The following is a 24,394-nucleotide window of genomic DNA, read 5'->3' on the forward strand; positions in this document are numbered from 1 at the left end:
TATACTCAGTGCCACCATGTAATAGGCTTTGGGCTAGATGTCAGAGACACAACAATGAACAAGACAAAGTTTCTACTTCCTACCCCACTGGGGTCTAGGAGAAGAGACATATATAAAACACATAATTATTCAAATAAACATGGTAAATGTTTCAAAGGATGCTATGAGAGTACAACAAGCGAACCTAATTTATAACTGATTATGGTCAAAGAAGGTATTTCTGAGGAAATGGCATTTAGGCTGAAGCCTGAAGGATTAATGGAATTATCAAGGCAAAGAATACAAAGAGCACTGTAAGCAGAAGGAAAAGGCCAGCGTGACCAGCAAGTATGATCACAGGGTAAATGAGGTTGGAGAGGCAGATAGAGCTAAGTCATGAAGACCACTCATTTAACAGATATTAACGTGACTATGTTTCAGGCAATATTCTAGGGACTGGGACACAGCAATGAATAAAACAGATAAAGATCCTACTTTCATGCAATTTACATTCTAGAGGGAAGACAGATAAACATATGTTGGGATGGGTGTTTTTAAAAAAGAAAAACAAGAGTAAAAAGGGAGTGACTGAGGTAGTATTATTTTTACTAAGAGTGGTCAAGAAAGGCCTCTCTGATAGTCTTATTTAAGTAGACACATGAATGATGAGGGGGATCAAACCATGAAAAATCTGAGGGGAGAACATTCTTGGCAGAAAGAGCAAGCGCAAAGCCCTGAGAAGGCAGTATGGGCCACTGATGTAGGAACAGCTTAAGATCCCACTGTAGCTGGAAACAGTGTGTAACAGGAGGAGTGTGGGTGATGTGACCAGAGGGAAGCAGATAGGCCTCCCTACCTGATCCAGGCTTTAAGGTGTCTTGAATAAGATGGGAAGAAACTGGAAGATGTTGAACAGAGAGAAATGACTTCATTTTTTTATTTAAAAGGATTGACTGGATATGAGAAGAGTCCAGGATGACTCCAACATTTTTTTAAAATTAAGTAATTTATTTATTTATTTATTTATTTATTTTTTGGCTGTGTTGGGTCTTCGTTTCTGTGCGAGGGCTTTCTCTAATTGTGGCAAGCGGGGGCCACTCTTCATCGCGGTGCGCGGGCCTCTCACTGTCGCGGCCTCTCTTGTTGCGGAGCACAGGCTCCACACGCGCAGGCTCAGTAATTGTGGCTCACGGGCCCAGGTGCTCCGCGGCATGTGGGATCTTCCCAGACCAGGGCTCGAACCCGTGTCCCCTGCATTGGCAGGCAGATTCTCAACCACTGTGCCACCAGGGAAGTCCCAACATTTTTAACTTGAGCAAAAAAGGGAAAATTACTGAGATAGAGACCTGGGGAAGAGAGGGTTAGGGGAGAAAATAAATACTGGAAATACACACATTTAAAGCAAAATTAAGTTTGAAATGTATTTCTGAATTTGAAAACCTCATTTAAAGAGAAGAAATAATTAAGTCCATTAAATTAATAAAGCAGAGAAAAACAATTAACGTTCACTCTAAGAAATATTAAGTACCTTCTCAGCAGCTTCAACAGTCTTCTGTGTTTTCTTAGCAGCATATCTCTTGTGATCATAATACCTAGAAAAATATATCTTTTAATTGTAGATAAAATCTTCATTCTTTAGTTTTCTATTTATGTTATTTCTAATTTTACAGACTCACAAATCATCAAGAACAACTTTAAATACTTTTAAAAAAGTATTTCACCTCAAAGAATATACAGTCAAAATAATGATTGTTCTTATCCTTAATACCCTAACAGATTTATTGCAGATAATATTTTACCTAAAATTTATACTTATGGGAATTCCCTGGTGGTCCAGTGGTTAGGACTCTGCGCTTCCAATGCAGGGGGCACGGGTTCAAACCCTGGTCAGGGAACTGAGACCCCACATGCCGTGCAGCGTGGCAAATAAATAAATTAATTAATTAATTAAATTAAATAAATACTTAAATTTATGACTTACTTTTTGGCATTGGCATATGCTGACAAGCTGAGATCAACATCAATAAGCAATGGCCTATTTTTCTGAGGCTTTTGCAGTTGTTTATTCTTTTGCTTTTTCTTTTTTCCTTTTGGTGGATCGGTTTCATTTTTCTCAGTACTGATGTCACCATCATCATCTTCCTCCTCTGATAACAAGTATGGATTTCTATTAAAAATATTCAACAGTATTTCACTAATGTCAATGACATCACTTTTTTATTTTCAATTTTTTTCTCAAGGAAATTATAAATGGTTTACAGTACTTAAATAGTTGCATTATTTTAATGTAAATTAATTTTTTTCTGTATTTTCAAAGATAAATTTCCAAATAAAAATTTTAATGAATACAGTGAAAAATTAAATAGCAAAATAAAGACAAGCACTAACTGCTTAACTAAGAATCAAACTTACCTTAGCAGCATTGTAACATGATTTGTTTGTAGTTTTAGTTCTTTGATTGCATTTGCAACAGGGTCTCCTTGAGCTTGGGCTTCTTTCACAATTAACCCGATTTCTGTCCAGTCTATCTGGTTGGCTAAAGCACTTCGAACAACCTGAATGGCTCTGTCAACTATTTGTAGGTTCATTTCTATAAGCTCTCCTTTAAGTTTGTCTATTTCCTTATGAAATAAACCAAAAACATTTGTTACAATGCCAAAGTTACCATTTTTGAAAAAGTATCTGAAAAAGCTAAACATAATACCTGAGCCTGCTGAAGAGCTTCTAATCTGTTTTCATGATCCTTTCGGACATTATCTAATTTCTTCAATGCTTGTTTTTCCTTTTGTTGACAAAACAGAGTTTTTAAAAATTAGATTTCTTCTACCTTCTGTACCTTCTCTCTTTTACCTCCTGAAACTCACTATCCCACCCCTACTTCTGCCCCCTCAATGTTGTTACCTAACTAGCTAAAGTTCCCCATAGTCCATCTCCCCAGGTCTATCCTACCCCAAAGTGTTTCATGCTCCAAAATTACCTCTCCTGACCATCTACATCCCATTCTCTATATAGGAAGGTATTTTGATTACAGGTTACATTGTATGTAAGATATGCCCCTACTGCCCTTGCATTATTCAAGCAGGCAGAATTCAAGACATTTTTCCCTATGGCATTAAAGTTTGGGGAAATGTATTTTTAGCATTAATCCCTAAAATAGCTTCCTTTTATTTTATTGCTGCTTTTAATTTTCTCAGCATTATTTCTAGTATTTTACAAAGTATTCTTTTTCCTAAATTAACAACACAAAGGCTCATGGTAGTTATGTGAACTTTTATACAGTCAGCCCTCCATACCTGCAGATACAAAACCTGCAGATATGGGAGGCTAACTATATTCACTGTACTACACCATTTTATATAAGGGACTTGAATATCCTTGGATTTTGGTACCCACAGGGGCTCCTGGAACAATCCACTGCAGACACCGAGGGATGGCTGTATAGCATTCTATCACACGGAACTTACATATTAAGGTTACTGATGTGGGGCTAATTTTGTAACACTAGTAATAGCATCACCAATTAGTGAATGTTTGCATGCTGGACGTAATATTAAAAATATTTAAGTTATAAGAATGGTGACTATTAAAAGAACACACAGTGATTACTAAAATAATTCACGGGTATTCTGATGTACATAAAAACATGGGGTTCAATGTTACTCTTAAATATCTGTTTACTTGCTAAAGTGCTGCCACCATGTGGCAATCACACTATGTAACTCATGTGACCCACTTGCTTTGAAATTCTGCTCTTGTTAATTTTTTACAACCGAGGTGGGGAGGATACAGAGATTCACATAATTTCAAGTTTTTGCACACATATTTTAAGATTCTATGAATATTTTTGAAAAATCAAATCAAGAGCGACTTTGGCCATTTTCTAAAACTGTTCTGCAGTAAAAGCTCCCCAAACATGGTCAAACATTGTTTGCGCTGGGAAAACAAAACACAGCATATTAAACCCTCCTTGTGGAGTCATGATACATGCAAAGCATATTAAAGACCTAGTTCAAAAGCCCACTTTAAAAAAGAAAACAGTTTAATGATATACAAATATATGCTTATTTGTATAGAGAAAACTATTCCCTCTCCTTTGGCCTATTTAAAAATCTCCTTTTTGAAACACTATTCCCTTTACAGCAAAGTTTGAGAAGCTCTGGGTTGTTGTAATAAAGCAAATCATACCAGGGAATAAATAACAGGCCTCCTTCCCACTGTATTTTCTGGTTTAGAGAATATGTGATATTCTAATGGAGCAAATGAGCGTATTTTTTTTTAAACACTGATAGTTCCCCTGGACCTTTATTACTATACCAAGGGATCAGGGCATTCCCAAACTACTTCTAAAAGGCTGCCCATTCCTGGATGACAGCATCACCTACCCAGCAAACCACACTCAAGGCTAGCTGGTTTATATAAATGTTTTTAATAACACCATACCTGTTGTAAAGCTTTTAAATCTATTTTCTGACCTTCTATCTTGGAATAAAATTCATCTACGGCCTTATCAAAAAAAGAAAAAGACAATCAACTAGCTGGAAAAAAAACACACAAACATGGTCTCTGCTTCAACTTGCATACACAGAATTCTAGGGTCCATTTTGTTTCATAACACCACGCAAAGAACTTGAGTAGATTTCCAGTAAATGTATTATACAGCTAAGCAGTCAGGAATCAAATTAAGTTCAAATCTTTGGTCCTTCATCTTGAAATAAAGAGGCAACAAACATTTCCACTAGTTTGTATCTGTGACTGCACTGGTTTTTAATGTCCAGATTCATAATGATTGTAAAGCAGAAATATTTTCAATTTCTCAATCAAAGCAAGTTGATGTTAATTTAACAACTCACATCATGCTAACTGGTCAAAAAACAGAATTAGAAAACCCACCTTGTCAAATGATTCAAATTCTATATATGGACATTGTGAATGTTGAGAAAACAAGAAAGGATGAAATTCCTCATACCTGTAAAACATATTTACCAAGAACATTAATAGGGACTTCCCTGGTGGTGCAGTGGTTAAGAATCCGCCTGCCAATGCAGGGGACACGGGTTCGATCCCTGGTCCAGGAAGATCCCACATGCCACAGAACAACTAAGCCCGTGCGCCACAACTACTGAGCCTGCGCTCTGGAGCCTGCGAGACACAACTAATGAGCCCGTGTGCCACAACTACTGAAGCCCGCACGCCTAGAGCCTGTGCTCCGCAACAAGAGAAGCCACCAGAATGAGAAGCCCACGCACCGCCATAAAGAGTAGCCCCTGGGACTTCCCTGGTGGTGCAGTGGTTAAGAATCCGCCTGCCAATGCAGGCGACACGGGTTCGAGCCCTGGCCTGGGAAGATCCCACATGCCGCGGAGCAACTAAGCTTGTGAGCCACAACTACTGAGCCCGCGTGCTGCAACTAATGAAGCCCACGCACCTAGAACCCGTGCTCGGCAACAAGAGAAGCCACCGCAATGAGAAGCCCGTGCACCGCATGGAAGCGTAGCCCCCACTCGCCGCAACTAGAGAAAGCCCGTGCGCAGCAACGAAGATGCAAAGCAGCCAAAAATAAATAAATATAAATAAATTTATAAGATAAAAATACAAATAAATAAATAAATATTAAAAAAAAAAAAAAAAAAAAAAAAGAGTAGCCCCCGCTCGCCGCAACTAGAGAAAGCCCACGCACAGCAACAAAGACCCAATGCAGCCAAAAATAAATAAATCTATTTAAAAAAAAAGAAAAAGAAAAGAACATTAATAAACACCCAAAGCAAATTGACCCATGCCTACATACTTACGTGAGTATGTCTTCGGTTGGTTTATCTACTTCCAGGCTTGGTTTTATTTCTCTTTTCTGAATGATATACCCCTACAAAAATCCAACATTAAAACTAATTTCTATTCATAATTAACAGATTTACTTTCCTTGAATGATATTAATTTTATTAACTTACAAAATTATTCTAGTTATAAACAATCAGCATTTGTCTGATTGTATCATTTCTGAAAGTGATGTTTTTAAGACTCAGTAAGTACCATTAGAAAATACTGACTTATTCATATGAACAAGAAAAAAACAGGGAATAAAGAAAATGAAAACTAATGATTTGATAAAGTGGTGAGATTATACATGTGCATTTCGCTTTTTTCTTTCCATTTTTCAGATGTTCTGCAACTTAAAAAAGCCAAAAGCACTTTACTTCCAGCAGAAAAATCTTCAGTTCACTTTGCCGGTAGGAAATTTTAATTCATTTTAATAACTGGGTGCAGGGTATATTTGGAGTGAATTTAGCTGTAATGAATCAGAACCTTTCCTGAACGTTTTTTGTAAGTAAAGTTATACTTTGAATAGGGAAGAAAAACAAGATATGAGGTAACTCAGAGGATATTTAATAATTAAAAAGATGTTAATCAGTAAATTTTTGGAAAGTGCTGGCAAATTAAGATGCGCTTCTCTATCTAAAATCAACCTAAGAGGAAATATTTTCAAGTTCCTCAACTTTTCAGGAGTGCCAATATCGACTTGACCCAGTACTTTGTAGAAGATTTAAGGAACAGAACAAAAATCAGAAACCAACAGCAATTAAAAAAAACTACCCTAGAATAAGCATATTACAGGTGTTAAATTTCCAAATTACAACAAAAAATTTACATATACTGATCCTTCAATGAACATTTAAATTCTAAAACTCTAAATAAGTAAAATATCAACAATATACAATAAGTATATGTGGCACCACCTTTCCACTGAAGTTGGATGTTGTTTTCATATACTCTTCTGCTTTCTGAAGACAAACGAGTACTTTTTCAATATCTAATAGGGGAATAAGAAAGGAAAAAAGGAGTGCCAATCAACTGTCCATAACTATTATTAAACATCTATGTAGAAAACAGAAAGTGCTTATGAAATAATGCAAGTTGTTCAAGAAAATTAAATATAGTTATTTCATGTTTATAATCAGTTTATTAAATAAGAATATATTTTGGCCAGCTTGTTGTCCCAATAGCTTTTATTGAATCCATCTTTCCCCTCATGATATGAAAGCCACTTTGTTCATATGCTAAATTCCCATATATATTTGGGCTTGTTTCTGAATTCTTTATTCTGTGTATTCCTTCTCCCAAAACTTAACTTTTAATTACTATAGCTTCATAATACATTTTAATTTATGAAAAGATTATACTCCATCATTACTATTATTTTCCAGAGTTTTCCTGAACATTTTTGTATGCTTTTTATTGCACATATCAGATTCATTTAAAAAAGGAAGTGCAATAGCAAAAATAACAATACCACCTGTCGGCATTTTGAACAGGATTGCACTAAATTCATGTATTTCAGAAACTAAATCATTCACTTCAAACACTCAATTTGTATTTTTAAATGCACAAAAAAATTTTACATTTGTGCATTTGTGCATCATAAAAATGATCCCTAAACCTTAAAAAGTGATATAAATCCCAAAATATAAATATCAAGAATGAAGACCAAAGCTTCCATTTTCCTTGTATTTCCTCTAATTTTTTACTATCCTAATCTGGAAGTTAATTTAGGTTCCCTTAAGTAGTTACAAAAGCCTAATTCATTATAAAGTCACACCACAGCACTTACAGAATTAAAATGCATAAATAATGCTACTTCTAGAAGCCCCTCAGGTTCTGAGTCTGAAGGTGAATAATTCAACTCCTTCAAGCCTTGTACCAGAGACTATCTCAAGTGCAGTAACCCCTTCCAAAATTTAGGGGGAGGGAGAGAGAATATTCTAAAATCAGAAGGTAATAAGGTAGGTCAAGAGATTAAACTGCATGTTACTACGGATAAAGCGTCACATTAAGAGTAGGAAGTCAGGAATACCATATGGATAGAACACTAATAGGTCAAATGATTTTAAGTCTAGAACTACCCACTCACTTATTACTTTTTCCAGAAATAATTTTCATAGGTTTAAAAAAATGAAATAAAAATGGGCAAAAGTTGTAGCATGCACACATACCCTTACTTTCAAATTTTTCATCCACTTTGACATTGCCAGAGAATCCATTTTCTATAAGACAGTGTTCAATGAGAGCTGGTCCACAGGCTATAAAAGCAGAGGGTATTATTTGTAGTATTTTCCTATAAAATTTCACATTCAAAATACTAACGTATATCCCAATATAAATGATCTACTCAATAACAGTAGCCAGTGAAAATAACAATTAGTTTACCTATTTTGAAATGTTATTAGAAATGACAGTTCAAGTATTTATAAAAATTTGAGACTACAATAAAATTGTAGAAGTCAGTGCAAAAGTTATAGCAATTTAATGGAATTTAGCCACGTACAAAAAGGATTATAAACCAGGAATGAAAGGTTGGTTTAGCATCCAAAAACTGGTTGATGTAATACATCATATTAACAGAATAAAGAAATAGAAAAATCCAAACTTACAAATTTTACACATGCTATACTAACAGATGGAAAGTTTTAAAGATAACTTTTTTAATGCATTCTAAACAGTAACTCCTGTAGTAATCAATGGTACCTGCCTTCTCATATGTCCTCCCCAGATTCCTTAGTATAGGGATAAGTGATGATTTTCTCAAGTGTAAAAGTTGATTAGATTATCTTTACCCTGGTTATCAGCAGCACCTGGCAGACCCTGGAAAGCCCTGAGACTCACCAATAAAAAACAAAAAGCAAAACAAAGAAAACCCAACCAAGCTAAGTGACTATTAAACCAAAAAGACAGACACTGAAAAAAACAAAAAAACAAAAAAAAGATTTCTTAGAAAACTACAGCTGGCGCTCAAGTGCTAGATAACATAGTTTGTTTACATAACTGTATTGCTTTCAAATAAGACATAACATAAAGGTCAAAGTTCATATGGTATAACAAATTTCTCTTTCCTTGAAAATAAACACTTATTCACTCAAAAGATCATTTTAAACTCCTTTCTACATTTATCAAGTTGTTCTAATTTTCTACTAGAACTAGATTTCAATGTGTTACATATATTTCTAAGAAACCATATTATCTTACAAACACTTCATTGCTCTATATAGGATTACTCACGAAGTAATGGGTTAAGAACTCTCTTCAGTAGTTCACCCTTAGGTGCACTGGCTATTATTTCAGTCAATCTGTGAAACAAAATTGACACACTCCTTACTATCTTATATTTAATAAACCCTACAGCCATATTCATATCCACAGTACTTTCATATGCATCAATTTGCCTGATCTTCAAAATACCCTAAAATATAAAAGGAGTTAGTTCACTTTCTAGGTTAAAAAAAAAAAAAAAAGGATCATAAAAGTAATTTATCTAAGTTTAGTAGGTTCCTGAACAGCAGACTGGGACTTGAAACCAAGTTTTCCAAGGAACATCAATACTTTTTCAACTAAGTCATACTGCTCATCGTCAGCATGCCCATATATGACATGAAAGACACATTTTTATGCAACAGTTAAATGTAGTTTGTGGAGACTGGTGATATATGGGTTTTTAAAAAAAATTTTATTGTAGTTGATTCACAATGTTGTGTTAGTTTCAGGTGTACAGCAAAGTGAATCAGTTATACATATATCAATACATATATCCACTCTTTTTTTTTTAGATTCTTTTCCCATATAGGCCATTACAGAGTATTGAGTAGAGTTCCCTGTGCTATGTAGCATGTTCTTACTAGTTATCTATTTTATATACAGTAGTGTGTATATGTCAATCCCAATCTCGCAAGTTATCCCTCCCTGGTGATATATCTTAACACCTGAAATGGCTTTACCTAATTAAACATTTAGAAAGAACTCAAGGATGCTGTGGGCCACAGTATTCCCCCCCAAATCAGCATCAACCTCACGTGCAAACTTGTTAGAAATGTAAATTCCTGGGATCTACACCAGATCTACTTAAAACCTGGCAGGGGCGGGGGGATCTATATTTTACCAAGCCCTCTAGGTGATTCTGATGCATTCTAAACTTTGAAAACCACTGCTGTAGCCTATTAGCAAAGCCTTCCAGCCAGAAGAGTACAGTTATAGTCAGCACCTTATCCCACCATACTCCTATTTTTTAGCTAAACCAGAATTCCTATCTCCTTTTGCGCTCTGCCAAGATATCCATTTGTCTTCTCACAGAACAGCTAATAAATTCCCCCACTTTACCAAGAAATCATAAACATCTGAAGTAACACCAAACTTAGATTAAAAAAACATACGTTTGCTACTCCCAAATAAGGCTTAATTGCTTACATCTAAGCACACACTTATGTAGTTCAAGCAGCCCAAATTTATTTTATGCAAGTAAACAAAATATTTTCTTATGTGACAGTTCTTTCATATTCTGACATATGATCTATTTTACTATGTAATACAATATGAAATGAGTTAATAGACAAACATGTTACCTTTCCAAGGTAAGCAAAGGTTCAGCAGCTCTAGCATGATCAACTGGATAGTGTTCACGAACAGCAAATTTAACATCATCTGACTCATCAGTTCGAAATCTTAGGATATTTAAAATTAGGTACTCATAATCTGTAAGAACAATGTTCCCCTGTAATAGAATAAAATATAATTTAATGCTTTTCCCAAATCATTCTTAAATCTTCTTAAAAATTGAGAAAGAAAATGTAGTCTCTTAAAAACCCAATCAAGGCTATATAGAAATGAAGTTACAAACACAAAGCATTTGAGTTGCATCTAAACAGTGCTCCTTGCACTTGCCCAGCACAGACTATGAAATAAAATAAATCTAAACACCCCAAGTTTGAAACATAATGAAGGAATCTAGAGCAACTTTAAACTCACTGTCTGGTGGTTCTGCAGAGGTCACTATTAGAAGCAAAATAATCAATTAACACCTTGATGACCACCAATTGAACTTAATGTTGCACTTGGTTGAGGCAAATCTACAAACATTGTGGCTTATTAAGGAAAACAACATATATTTCAGAAGCCAAACACAGAGCTATTTATACTTTCACCTGCAATTTGTCTTTGAATAGCAATTAGTTATACGGAAAAATCAATAAAGGTCGTTATACACTTTGACCAAGGAATTCCACACTTGGTTATGTGGCCTAGTGTAATAACTCAATAAAACCAAAAGCTACATGCTTAAACTGCATCTTATTTACAATAGAAAAAAACTGCAAACAGCCTAAATGTAAAAATTGGAGATATTGATAAATAAATTATACCAATATGACAAAATATTTAAAAGCTGTTAACTTAAGAAGACTATGTAGGACTTACCTGGTGGTGCAGTGGTTAAGAATCTGCCTGCCAATGCAGGGGACACAGGTTCGAGCCCTGGTCCAGGAAGATCCCACATGCCGCGAAGCAACTAAGCCCACGTGCCACAACTACAGCCCGCGCGCCTAGAGCCTGTGCTCCGCAACAAGAGAAGCCACCAGAATTGAGAAGCCCGCACACCGCAATGAAGAGTAGCCCCTGCTCGATGCAACTAGAGAAAGCCTGTGCACAGCAACGAAGACCCAACACAACCAAAAATAAATAAATAAATAAAATTGATTCTTTGAAAAAAGACTATGTAAAAAAAGTAGGAAGATGTTTATAATGTTAAGTAAAAACTAGGAAGACAAAAAAATCCTCTATCCTGGGAAGTAAAAGGCAAATGTATCCTGGGAAGTGGAAGGCAAACACAAGGAAAAATTAAAATACTTATTAAAGAGTGAGGATTAAAAAGTCTTTTTGAAACTTAATATTGTTAAATAATCTTTTCAATAAAAAACAGGGGAGAAACCTAATGAAAATAAAACTGCCCAAAAAACACAAACTTCCAAATTTATTATAGACAGTGAAGGTTGTTGTATAATTAAAATACAAAGAAGCATCCATGAAAATAAATGGTCACAAATGCCTTAGCAAGTACTTACAAGGTGGTCCCAGAAGACGGTGGGAACAGCCCCAATCTCATGAAGAGTAACAGGTTGCAAGATAATGTTAACTAGATGGGGCCACCATTCACCTCGATCACAAATATACAGGCATACCTCGACGTTATTGCAGGTTTGGTTCCAGACCACCGAAATAAAGCAAATATTGCAATAAAGCAAGTCACACGAATTTTTTGGTTTCCCAGTGCATATAAAAGTTATGTTTACACTATATTGTAATGTATAATAATATAATGTAAAATATAATGTATAATAACACAATGTATAATATAGTGTATAAAGATAATAATATACTTTAAAAAACAAGGTACGTACCTTAATTTAAAAATACTTTATTGTTAAGAACTGCTAACCATCATCTGAGCTTTCAGTGAGTTGTTCGTAGTAACATTAAAGATCACTGATCACAGATAACCATAAAAATATAATAGTAATGAAAAAGTTTGAAATATTGTGAGAATTTAAAAAATGTGACAGAGACATAAAGTGAGCAAATGCTGTTGGAAAAATGGCACTGACAGCAAAAAATTACTTGATGCAGGACTGCCACAAACCTTCAATTTGTAAAAAATGCAGTATATGAGAAGCATAAAGCAAAGCTCAGTAAAATGAGGAATGCCTGTAGATAACCTGAAGTTACTAGGTGTTGAAAGAGTAGGACCTACTGCTAAAGGTTCTAACTTCAAAGAAATCATGCATTTAGAAATTTAAACATTTAACTTAAAAAACAGAAATGTTAACTGAAGAAGGAAAGTAGGAGACTTGGATAGAAGTCCATATAGTGTCTGATTGGTTCATAAAGGTGTGACTTGAAAAACAGACCTGGCCATAGGACCCGGCACATAGAAAGTGCTCAATAAATGTTTGTTGAATCAAATTGTACAGTTATCAAGAACATCTGGAAGATTCAGTAAGGCAGTTACTTCCCTCAGAGGGCTTTCTTTAAACCAAGGTTTCCCAAAAGTATTCTGTTAAGAACCACTACTCCCATTAAAAAGAAAAAAATTCTGTGATCTAATAAGTTTTGGAAATTCTATGTAACATATCCTTCCCTAGGGGATGTACACATCACATGATCATATTAAAGGCACTGGTAAGTCCTAGAGTTAAAAAAATTTTTTTACCTTATTTATTCTCAAGGTTCTTCAAATTTTTATGACTAGGGGAACCATTTTTCTAGGCTATTATCATATGGAAGTGGTGTCGAGGAACTTACTTGGGGAAATACTGCACTTGTCTCTGATGTACTCAATAATCCATTTTCTAATCTTACTTTCTCCAGAGTCTTTCTTACTGCAACCTGCTTTTCACAAATTAATAAACTGACTTTCTTAAGTGAGTCTGAATAGCAACAGCCTCTTTACCCAAGGTCTGATCAACTCTAGATAATCCATACATCAAAATTCCAGACATGAAGGCTAGAAGCTGAGACCCTGGTATAAAGACAGGAGAGAGCAATCTTCAAGATCTACTGTAAGAATCAAGCAACATACTTCTCTTAAATACCACAGTGAGTACTGAAAATTCCCAAGCACATACTCTCACATATAAATCCTGAATATCTATTCCAAACTCATCATTAAGTGGACCTCTGGAACCTAGACAGTACACATGCCAATTGCGCAGAGCCTTCAAAACAGAAAGACCCTAAATGCAAGGGGGTATCCTGGATTGAATCCTGGAACAGAAAAAAGAACATGAGTAGAAAAACTGGTGAAACCCAAATGAAGTCTGTAGTTTAATTAGCAGTAATGTACCAATGTGAATTTCTCAGTTTTGACAAATGTACCATGGTTATATAAGATGATAACATTAAGAGAAACTAAGTGAAGGGTATACAGGAATTTTCTTTATTATCTTTGCAACTTTTCTACAAATCTAGTATTACTATAAAATAAAAAAATTATTTAAATTTTTAAATGATAATAAAGACTTTTATTCTGTGGAAAGAAATTTTACATCATTAAGTGCTAAGTTTAAATTGAAAAAGGAAAAAAAGAAAAAATAGGAAAGGCCCATGTCTGATATATAACTTAAACTTCACAATGAGTTAAACCTAAGGCAGCCTGCAATTAGTTACATTCTAGAGATTTCTTCCCCCCCCCCCCAATGAAAAAAACCTTCTCTTGTTTTTTAATTGGGGTGGGCGGGAGTGGGGGAAAGGGATCATAAATAGAACACCAAACATAACAGTGGTTACTTTGGGATGAGGAACTGGTTGGGCCAGGGGTGATAAGACCTTCAATTTTAATTCTACAAACTTTTCTATATACTGAGAATGTATTCGTGTACTACTTGTATAAACATTTTTAATTTAAATGGTAGTCTAGATAATTCTAACTATTGTCCTACTGAGAAAAAGAAAAACTGGACAAAATACAAAGCAAGTCTCTTAAGAAACAAAAAATGCAAACAGGCAGTAAACATTTATAGGATCAAAATCTAGGAGAGGAAAACTCAGAAAGGTGAGCTCCACACTTAGAGCTACTTCTTCCCTAGGATTATTTATCTAACAGTTAAGAATCAGCTGACAGGCTGGGAAGCTGAGCATGAATTTTGATAGGCTCACAGGACAACTAAGGAGAATAAAAATTTGAGTTCAGGGTCCAAGTGAAAGGGGTAGGGGCTAAGGGGATTTATCCCTGATAAGTTCAGCTATGAATACTGACCCCAAAAGGCTGCATCCCAGGAGAAGGAGTGAATTGGAAATTTTCCAGCTTTCCCACACCCAGCTCCTAATCAATTCAATTCTTGATTGGAGTAAGGTAATATGGGATTACTTGTGTCCTTAGCTACCTGTCTAAAGCAAATATCCTCTCTAAAGGAAGATAACATCATTCCAGGTCTCACGGTTTATCTATGACTTTTCCTACTCAATGCCTGGCACACAATAAAGTAACCAGGCATGGGAGGAGACAAGACAATGTAATTATAGTTAAAAGAACAACAGACTATAAAACAGACATCAGAGGAATCAGATAATAGAGCAATTACAAATGGTTCCAAATGATTCTTGTCTGATAGCAATAAAATCAGTGAATTGGAAGATAGATCAAAAGAAAATATGACTGAATTTTCCCATACTGATGAAAAACACCAACTCACAGATTCTAGAAGCACTGTGAACCCCAGAAGGTAATTACAAAGGAAAATCAACTAGACATATCATAGCAAACTACTGAAAATCAAAGACAAAGAGAAAAAAATTTAAAGCACCCAGATAAAAAGGAGAGATTACCTTCAAAGGAGCAACAGTATGACTGACACTGGTTTCAACAGAAACAGTGGTCACCAGAAAACAATATACTATTTTTATAACTGCCAAAAAGTTATTCAACTAATTAATGAGAGAACTAGATGACAAAACTGGTTCTAAGAGAAACGAAGTAAGTGGACTACTTAGAGTGGGTGAGAAAAGAATGATTGTGTAAGATTGCCAATGTAGGGCAATAAAACTGCAACCTCTGGGGATATCTTTTCTCTGGACAGAGATAATTTGAATCTCTACTAGATGAAATTAATTTTCATTGCTATCAGGCAAGAATTATTTGCATTGCTATCAGTTTTCTATAAGTTAAAGTCCACCCTTAACGAGGTGTAAAAGAGCCTAATCAAGAGTAAATAGCAGGGTCTTCCCTGGTGGCACAGTGGTTAAGAATCCGCCTGCGAATTCAGGGGACATGGATTCTATCCCTGGTCCGGGAAGATTCAACATGCCGTGGAGCAATGAAGCCTGTGAGCCACAACTACTGAGCCCGCGTGCCGCAACTACTGAAGCCCTCACGCCTAGAGCCCGCGCTCCGCAACAAGAGAAGCCATCGCAATGAGAAGCCCGCCCACCGCAAGGAACAGTAGTCTCCGCTCGCCACAACTAGAGAAAAGCCCATGCGCAGCAATGAAGACCCAACGCAGCCAAAAAAAAAAAAAAATACACATCCCTAGAATCCCCAGGAGTGCCGGCTAGACAACGCTAGACAACACCTGGCAGGATACTAAAATGACATTTTGTCCTTTTTGTCTCTTTTCAAATTTTGGGTAATTTTTAACAGTCTCCTCTCATGATTACAACATCTCAAATTATTCTTGATTACACATATACACAGAAAAAGCTACTTTGTGTCTTGGACTGATTTATTTACACAAGTGCAGCAAGAAATGTTAAATAACATATATAAACCTCCTTGAACTATAGACAGCAAATCTAGAGCCACATGGTATCAAGCAGTTACTGAAGCCTTATTTATCACTGCTGCCTGAAGAATTCATAAGAAATTCGGAATTATATCTTCAATAGCCTCTATTATTCCAGAGACTTAAAAATTACTATTTGCTTCTAACTCAAAGCTATGGAAACCAAAAAAAGAAAAGAAAAAATCGCTACTGGTTTTGTCTGTGGTGCACCTATAAATGTAAGTAAATTCTTCTCTACGTGAAGTCACGCAAATCTACAAGAAGTGACCTTCCTTACTTCCTGCAGGCTAGGATCCTATATGCCACAGATAAGGTACAAGACTAGGTTCTCAGGAGGGCTTTGTGGACACTGGCTTTACATATGAAGTATAACCTTTGTTCCTTAATGGTGAGCTTTTCACACCTAACTGAATGAGATTTATTCTCAAATGTGACACTCTAGGTTTGACCTTGGCTACACAATCAATTTGCCTAATTGTAACCTGGTAAAAAGGACAAATTCTTATTGAACCTATGCAAATAGACACATTGTCTTGAGCAGTAAAACAATCTCAGTAAAAGGCAAGTGTTCCTAAATTCTAAGGGACCAAAGAGAGCAAACTACCATTTAAAGAATGTATCACTCCAACTAGCACTAGTATAGTTACTAAATTACAGGTCAGAAGGGCTTTATCATATAACTATTATAAAAATAATATCAACAACATTCTGAAAAAAATAACCACAATTAGATTCTCCCCAGTTTATTCAGTCCTGTGTAATCAATTCTGATTGTCCTAGATCATAGGTTAACACTCTATTTTCATGAAGGCATCTGCTTCTAGACTAAAAAGAATCTTAAAAATCCTAACTTGACATCCCTGATACAGTCTGGCATCTGTCCAAGCAATATTAGCTCAGACAATATGAATCTATTATTTAAGAGCAGGGGTCAGCAAACTTTTCCCATGAAAGGCAAGATAATAAATGTTTTAGGGTTTGTGGGCCACATATGGTTTCTGTTGCATATTCTTTCTTTTTAAAGAGCTCTTTTAAAATGTATTGTAAAAACCATTCTTAAACTCACAGGCTTTACAAAAAGGGGCCACAGGCTGTAGTTTATCAACTCCTATTTAAGACTATCTGGTATGTCCTTTTCACCAAGGTTCTGAGACTGCCTTCTTTGTTAAAGACCCGATTTATAATGACAAAATTATGGAGATGGAACAAATTAGTAGTTGCCAGGGTGCAGGGATGGGAGGAAGAGGGGTGGGTGTTACTACAAAGGGGTACCACAAGGAAGATCTCTGTGGTAATGGAAAACTTCTGTATCTTGAATGCAGTGGTGGTTACATGAATCTACAAACATGGTAAAATGCATTGAATTATATGCATACATTGTACCAATACTGATTTCCTGATTTTGTTATTGTAATATAATTATGTAACATGTAACAACTGAGGGGAACTGGGTGAAGGGTACACCAGACCTCTCTGTTCTATCTTTGCAACTTCCTGTGAATCTATAATCATTTCAAAACAAAAAAGGTTTTAAGAAGGTTATCATACTAATTTTTTTTTTAATTGACCACTACCTGAGACCACATACAAAAATCAATTCCAGGAGAGCAGCCGCTGCAGCTGTAGCTGCTGCTGCCTGCAGGGGACGGGGGCAGAAAGATGGGTAAAGGAATTAGTGGCAAAGAGAAGTGCATAGACAATTAAAGACAAGTGCAAGGATCAGCGGGTAGTCTTGCTGTCCCGGGCCCACATCCAGGTCAATAACTAATACAGGTATGTCCACTTCTGATAGTTCACTAAAGTGCACACTTATAATGTATGTGTCATATATCTAACAAAAACCTTAAAATGATTAAAAGCATGTGGTAAAAAACTGATAAGAAAGAAAAAAAACAAACAGCTCAATATTATTTTTTAAAAATTACACATTCTATTATTCGGGTCTCCCTTAATTATTTAACCAATCTCTTATTCAAAGAAATTTAGCTTTGAATAATGGAGTCGCTTGGAGTCTAGCTAGAGGTGAAAAATTCCACACATGAGGAACAACTAGGGACCAATTTCCACTTAAGAGCTGTGATAAGTCCAGCCCAAGTGACTCATGCAAGAAATAAATGGGAACATTTAAGAGATGACAATCACAGAGAAATGGAGAAAAAGCAAAAAACAACAAACAATAAAAAAACAAAGACATTTAGCTTCCTTCCAAGTTTTAACTATTATAAACACTATAAAGACTATCCTTGGTATGATCCTTCCCGAGCACTTGTCTCAAACGTTTCTTATGATAAATTGCTAGAAGTGGAATTCCTGCGTCAAAGGTTATGCACATAAACTTTAAAAATCATGTTATATACTGTCAAACAATCTTCCAAAAATAATGTTCTAACCTACCCTTGTTCCCGTACATCCTTTTTTTTTTTTTAATTCTCTCTCTTTTTTTTTTTTTTTTGGCCACACCACACAGCTTGCAGTATCTCAGTTCCCTGACCAAGGACTGAACCCAGGCCACGGCAGTGTAAGCCCAGAATCCTAACCACTAGGTCACCAGGGAACTCCCTGTACATTCTTGATAATACTGGTTATTGTCAAACTTTCCAATCATTTATATATTGACAGAGAAAGAAAAAAAGGGGAGGAAGAAAAATATCATTTTTATCTTTCAGTAATCTGTTTATACAGTATTCATGCTTTCATAAGCCATTTGTATTATTCTTTTTTGAATTGTGTAATCAAGCACTTTATCCATTTTTCCACTTGAACGGTTTGTGAAAACTACGTATTAGGATTATGAGCATTTTATTTACCATACAAGTTAAAATATTTTTCCCCAGTTTTTCACTTTTGATATATGTATCAACAGTTCATGGTGTTTTCTGCCTTACACAGTTAAATTGCCTTACACAGCTTTAAAATTAAGCAGTCATATCTATCAATATTTGTTTTCACTGTTAGGCTTAAAAGTCTTTTTCATCCCAAATTCATACATCTTAATCCATATTTTCACCTAGTACTTCTATGGTTTCACTTTTTATATTTAAATTTTTGATGCAAATGGAATTTATTTTGCTGTAGGTAGCTCATGAAACATTTCCAAGATATAACAGGTAACTACATGGAAGGATTAAGAGGCAAGAAGCAAGAATGGTGAGGCCATCAGTAGTCTTCCTCTTATGACTGATGACACTGAAAACATGGCAATGTCCCTGAGTCTCAACTGCAGTCTTATTTATGACAAAACTATCTGACAATTTGCTGGTTGTACCACTCTAGTCCTGAAATGTAAAGTAGTAGATAATTTCTTCAGTTCTCAGATCTTCATCTCCTACATTCAAATGCTGTTTTATTATTGTTTTTGTTCTTTTTCATTTTTTTTTTTTTTCTGGCCATGCCACATGGCATACAGGATCTCAGTTCCCAGACCAGGGATTAAACCTGCGCCCCCTGCAGCGGAAGCACAGAGTCTTAACCACTGGACCGCCAGGGAAGCCCCTCAAATGCTATTTTAAATGGCTACAGTCTGCCTAAATTCTGGCCTCCAGATAAAAAGGAAGATTAATGGAAAATTACATTTTACTTGTGTTGCACTTTATTATCCTAGTGTATCAATGGCCTTTGAAGAGAAAAAAATGTTCCCTGCCCATGTTTGACAGCACTATTACATGAATAATTAACAATATAATGAATTCTCCTCACCCCATCCCTCAAATTTAACTTACCCTGTCATAGAGCTCAATGATTAAGTGATAAGCAGCTTCATCACTTCCAAATTGAAAATCTACAATTCTATCCACACCAAGCTGTTTTGCACTGACTAATCTCCGACTCTTCAAATGTTTTCGGCACTAGCAAGAAAGAGAAGAAAAAAGGCATTTATATAGTAAAAGTGAATTCCTAATCATTTGGTATTGGTTTATAATTAAGTTTCTTCTTTTCATTTCCATCAAGAATAACATCTTAAGACTAACAGATGAAACAGTATAGTCAAAATTAAAACTTACAGAATCATAATCAGAGGAAACACATTTTATTTCAGACAACTCTGACGGCTAACTCTGCAACAGTATTTTATATCCAATTTTTAAGTAGATAATAAAAGACCTATAGGGAAGTTTACATTGTTGCTTTATACCACTGCTAAATAAATCCATTCTTATCCTGACGACCTCACACAAAGCTGTAACTTTTTTTTAAGCCTCTCCTTACTGAAATTTTTTAAGTATCCCAAATTTCCTTTCATGTGTTTGTGTTCAAGATTAACTAGTGGTTTCCACTAATCTGTCACTTCAAATACAAATTCTGAACCAGGAGCTTATTGGAATTCTATAAATTAGTCCTCCAACTTACAACCAATTACCCTCTATTCCCACAAACTTTATTAATAAAACCCAAACAGAATTTTTCTGGTACTATCTCCAGGCTTTTGAACAACCTAGCTCAAATACAAATGTAGTAACTCCTATCCTTTATCAAATCCTATTATTCTTATCCCTAGTCATAATGTTCTTGTTCTTATAAACAATTAAAATAAAATTAACATGTAAAACCCAAAGACAATTTACTTGGTAAATACCTACTGTTTTATATTACATGTACAAATATTTAAGTATGACATGGACCAAAAACAAGACTACTCTGTAACTCCTAAAAAAAAATTGCTACAATTGTTTCTAAATTTGAATTTGAAAGATCCCATAGTCAAGACCAGAAAGAAAGAATGCTTTCTTTTCTTCAAGCCTCAAATCCAAAACAAATTTTACAGAGAATTTAACCTAAAACCATCTTTAAAAAAAATAAAGGAGAAGAAGAATATACAGGGTCATTCTTCGAATTAATGCCAATTCTTTCATAACTAAGAAGAGTTCTTCTCCAGATCTATAGTTCAAATTGACTAAAATTCTCATTTTATGTATTCAGGCAGAATTATATACTCACATATATTCAGGCAGATGTAAGACTTTTCAACCTTCATAGAATAATCTCTCCCTCCTAAATTCAATAGTTCTCATTTAAAAGTGGCCTATATTAATTTTGAGTTAAACAGTGACCTACATTCAGGGCTGTCTTTAAATCTCCAGGTGAAAATCATAATCAATTCCCCCAGTAATATTTTGAGAAAAATAAAGTTAAAATGAAGATAAAAGGCATCCTTGAATGGAACAGAAGTCCACACCATGGAATGGTGAAAAAGGGAAAATTATTATGAGTATAGATGGACATATAATACATACGTAAAACTTGTTTTTTCTTTATTTCCCTACTAGCAGCTTGGTGAAAACAAGCTTCTGTCAGTGTCACAAAGCTACAGCTGACATCCCCAAATGTGAGAATTAGGAACAATCACTGTGATTTACCACGTACTAAACATGACCCTGCCTGTAACATACAGCAGTAACAGCTCTTTTAGTTATTTATAAAGTACTTAACATTGTCTGCTCCATTGAAGAGAATTTTTATAAACATTTAGGTTGACATGTACACCTAACTCATTAAATTCTAAGTTTTTTTTTTTTTGAGTGTCTGACCTCCTATTGATGTAGCCTCGTTTGGGGATGTTTACACAGTCCCAGTATCATACATCTTATTATCTGTTATATCATATGTAAAACTGAAACAATATTTGTTTTTCATATCCAAGTTATTAAACAACTTAAATGAAGTATGCATTATTCTTTGAAAAGTACTATACAAATATAAAGTGTCATTATTATTAAGGACAATCCCCAAAATAGAACCATTTTGGGTTACTATTAAGTAAATTAAACTTTTAAGAATTTGATAATTTTGTGACAGGCCTTGTGATTTGGGAAACACTTACCTAACGTGTAATCCAAAACAGATTCTAAGTTGCTGGGGATAAGGATCTTCTCTGTAAAGCCTCTAATGAAATAACACAATGCCAAAACAAATAAATTTCTGAAGGAAAGTGAGGAGGAGAGGAAGAAGGAAATTAATACATATGGAGCCCTATTATGTGTCAGGCATTGTGTTAGGTGCTTTACATGTAACTTCAATTAATCCTCACCAAAAACCCCATGAGGGAGGCATTATCTACATTTCACATTTAAAAAAACAAGTTCCAAGAGGTTAAGTAAAATTTCCAGGTTATAAAATTATTCAGCAGCAAAACCATTAATTCAAAGTTAGGTATATCTGACTCTAATGTCTTTCCTTTGCATCATGAGCTTTTCAGTATATCTGTTGTGTCAATAAGCGAAAGCGTAATACATCCACAAATGCGGGATCTCAGTTTTAATAGTAAAAACAAAAAGAGAAGTGAAAAGTAAAAAGGTATGGTTGGTAGCATACTAATGTCACTGAGTATTCCAACAAAATACAGATTGGTAGCTGAAAAGTGAGCTGTGGAAGACAAGGCTAGGAAAGGAGGGCAGATTACACAAAGCCAAGAATGCTGGGGTATAGGATATGGATTCAGCAATTAGAGAATCATAAAAGGTGGGATAACTAATGAAAATGATGCTTTAGAAAAATCAAGGTTGGTCTAACACAGAATTGTTTTGATAGTGAGAAGAGTAGTAGAGTTAAATGGCTATAGTGTCCAGCATTATAAAAGCTTGAACTAGAACGGTAACTGTGGGAACATAAAGATGTGGTGCACAAAGTGGCGTGAAGGGTAAAAGGGAGAAGTTAATAAACATCTCCTTTATTCATCCAGTATCTATCAACTACTCTATTTTATCTCTATTTTATTTACAACAAGTGAAGAAAAACCCGTTTATAATTTCAATTGTTAGTGACCAATCTCAGGGCCTTAAAATTTAGCTTCAAGTATAACTTAAAACTTACCTTCATAGCAAAACTAGACGGCATCATATTCTTAGGCCATTCAAATTCTGTCGTGTGAATTCGTATGCCAGATTCAAGTAAAAGTGTAGCTTTAAAGTCTGGTCTGTAGAAGAAAAAAGTCAAAAATTTTTTAGGGCAGCACTAACTCAGGTTAAAAAAAACAAACAAGCTCATATTTAATTATACAAAAGATAAAACAAGCCTATAAAATGCTCTTACTTTTGAAGACGAATAAGATACGTCTTATTATCCACATCGTAAACATTGTTTACTCTCATTCCTAGCAAGCTGCAAAGAGAAAGGAAACATGTAACAAATCATACTACCATTTGAAACATAGAACTTCACACAATTTAAAGCTGTAGGCGGAAGTAGAGACGGCCAAAGGGGGGATCTTTGACTCTAAAGATACGGAGTCAACCAGTGCGCAGTCTGAAGGCCATCAGACGTTGAGCCCAAACCTTGAGTTTAACTATTTAAAAACGAAAGTGGTCTATCAGCTCTAGGAACACTATACAATGCCTTGAGTCTTTTAAGTGATCCAATATACATTTTAGGAAATACAGTAAAATCTAACCCACTTAATTATAAAAGAAAATATGTTAACGAGGCCCGAGAAATATGACAAAGCTCACACAGCTGAATAATACAAAGCAAATTAGAATGCAGACCTCAGGCCAAATCTGCTACCTCCCGCTAAAAAGGCGATGCTGCCTTTCTTTGCGGTGAGGAGGAGCGTCTAACAAACCAAGCCTCTGGTCTGGAAACCTCTGAAGCAAATAACTACACTGGCGTCCTCCACCTGGCGTCTCGTCTTTTACTAAACGTTTGCTGCCAGACCCGGGCGACTCAGGCCCACAGGCCGAGAGCCCCGCCAAAGCCGGACGCAAGACCTGGCGAGACTAGCAGCCCACGAGAGCAGGGAGTGGGGCACGCGACCGCCGGGGTTCCCCCGGTATCCTGAGGGCCACGGAAAGATGTCACGCGCTCGCCCACTCAGGCCTAGCCAGGTCCACAGAAGAACAGGACCGGGGGGACCCAGGGAAAACATAAGGCTGTTCTTGTTTCCACGGTGGGGCCATGGCCTCTGCCTCCTGCACCACCCGCACGAGCCTGGTCACCCGTCATACAGTACCGGGCATTCAGCTCCGCGAGTACCGCGCGGAGGTCAACGGTGCTAAAGCGGGTCTTCATGGCGAGGCTTCACGCTCTCTACCACTTTCCTCCACCGCCGGCCTGACTCAACGCCGCTACTCTTATGCGCAGGCGCACTTGGCGGATCTACGGCCGCGCAGAAGACCCAATATTCCTTGAAGCGAACTGCTTTGCGTCACTTTTGTGCAGTGTTCGGCTGTCAAGTCCGTCGCCAGCTCCCTTTTCGTTGTACCAAAACAATTCGAAATAGATCCAAACTATTCTCTTGAAACTGCATTCCTTCCTGGAAAGCTTATGGACTAGGCCGGTTACTTTGCTCCCTTGCGTTTCGGGACTTAAGCCAGCCTCCACAGTGACCCCTGCGG

The 24,394-nt window shown here is 36.0% G+C and overlaps 1 protein-coding gene across 2 annotated transcripts in view; it reads right to left on the minus strand.

Annotated features, from left to right (window-relative positions):
- The window catches only part of NEMF (nuclear export mediator factor), a 53,678-nt gene extending 29,349 nt beyond the window's left edge, over positions 1-24,329 (minus strand). For both annotated transcript variants that reach the window (XM_036839402.1, XM_036839391.1), the window contains exons 1-15: positions 24,010-24,329; positions 23,094-23,162; positions 22,875-22,977; positions 19,787-19,912; positions 10,362-10,510; positions 9,028-9,095; positions 7,965-8,051; positions 6,711-6,784; positions 5,769-5,839; positions 4,870-4,945; positions 4,420-4,482; positions 2,684-2,761; positions 2,392-2,600; positions 1,961-2,146; positions 1,508-1,571 (exon numbers count right to left, since the gene is read on the minus strand). In XM_036839402.1, the coding sequence (XP_036695297.1) occupies positions 1,508-1,571; positions 1,961-2,146; positions 2,392-2,600; positions 2,684-2,761; positions 4,420-4,482; positions 4,870-4,945; positions 5,769-5,839; positions 6,711-6,784; positions 7,965-8,051; positions 9,028-9,095; positions 10,362-10,510; positions 19,787-19,912; positions 22,875-22,977; positions 23,094-23,162; positions 24,010-24,068 (1,482 nt within the window). In that variant the 5' untranslated portion in view covers positions 24,069-24,329. The remainder of the gene's footprint in view (positions 1-1,507; positions 1,572-1,960; positions 2,147-2,391; positions 2,601-2,683; positions 2,762-4,419; positions 4,483-4,869; positions 4,946-5,768; positions 5,840-6,710; positions 6,785-7,964; positions 8,052-9,027; positions 9,096-10,361; positions 10,511-19,786; positions 19,913-22,874; positions 22,978-23,093; positions 23,163-24,009) is intronic.
- Between the last annotated feature and the right edge of the window lie 65 nt (positions 24,330-24,394).

This window comes from Balaenoptera musculus, chromosome 2, assembly GCF_009873245.2.
Source record: "Balaenoptera musculus isolate JJ_BM4_2016_0621 chromosome 2, mBalMus1.pri.v3, whole genome shotgun sequence".
Lineage (NCBI taxonomy): Eukaryota > Metazoa > Chordata > Mammalia > Artiodactyla > Balaenopteridae > Balaenoptera > Balaenoptera musculus.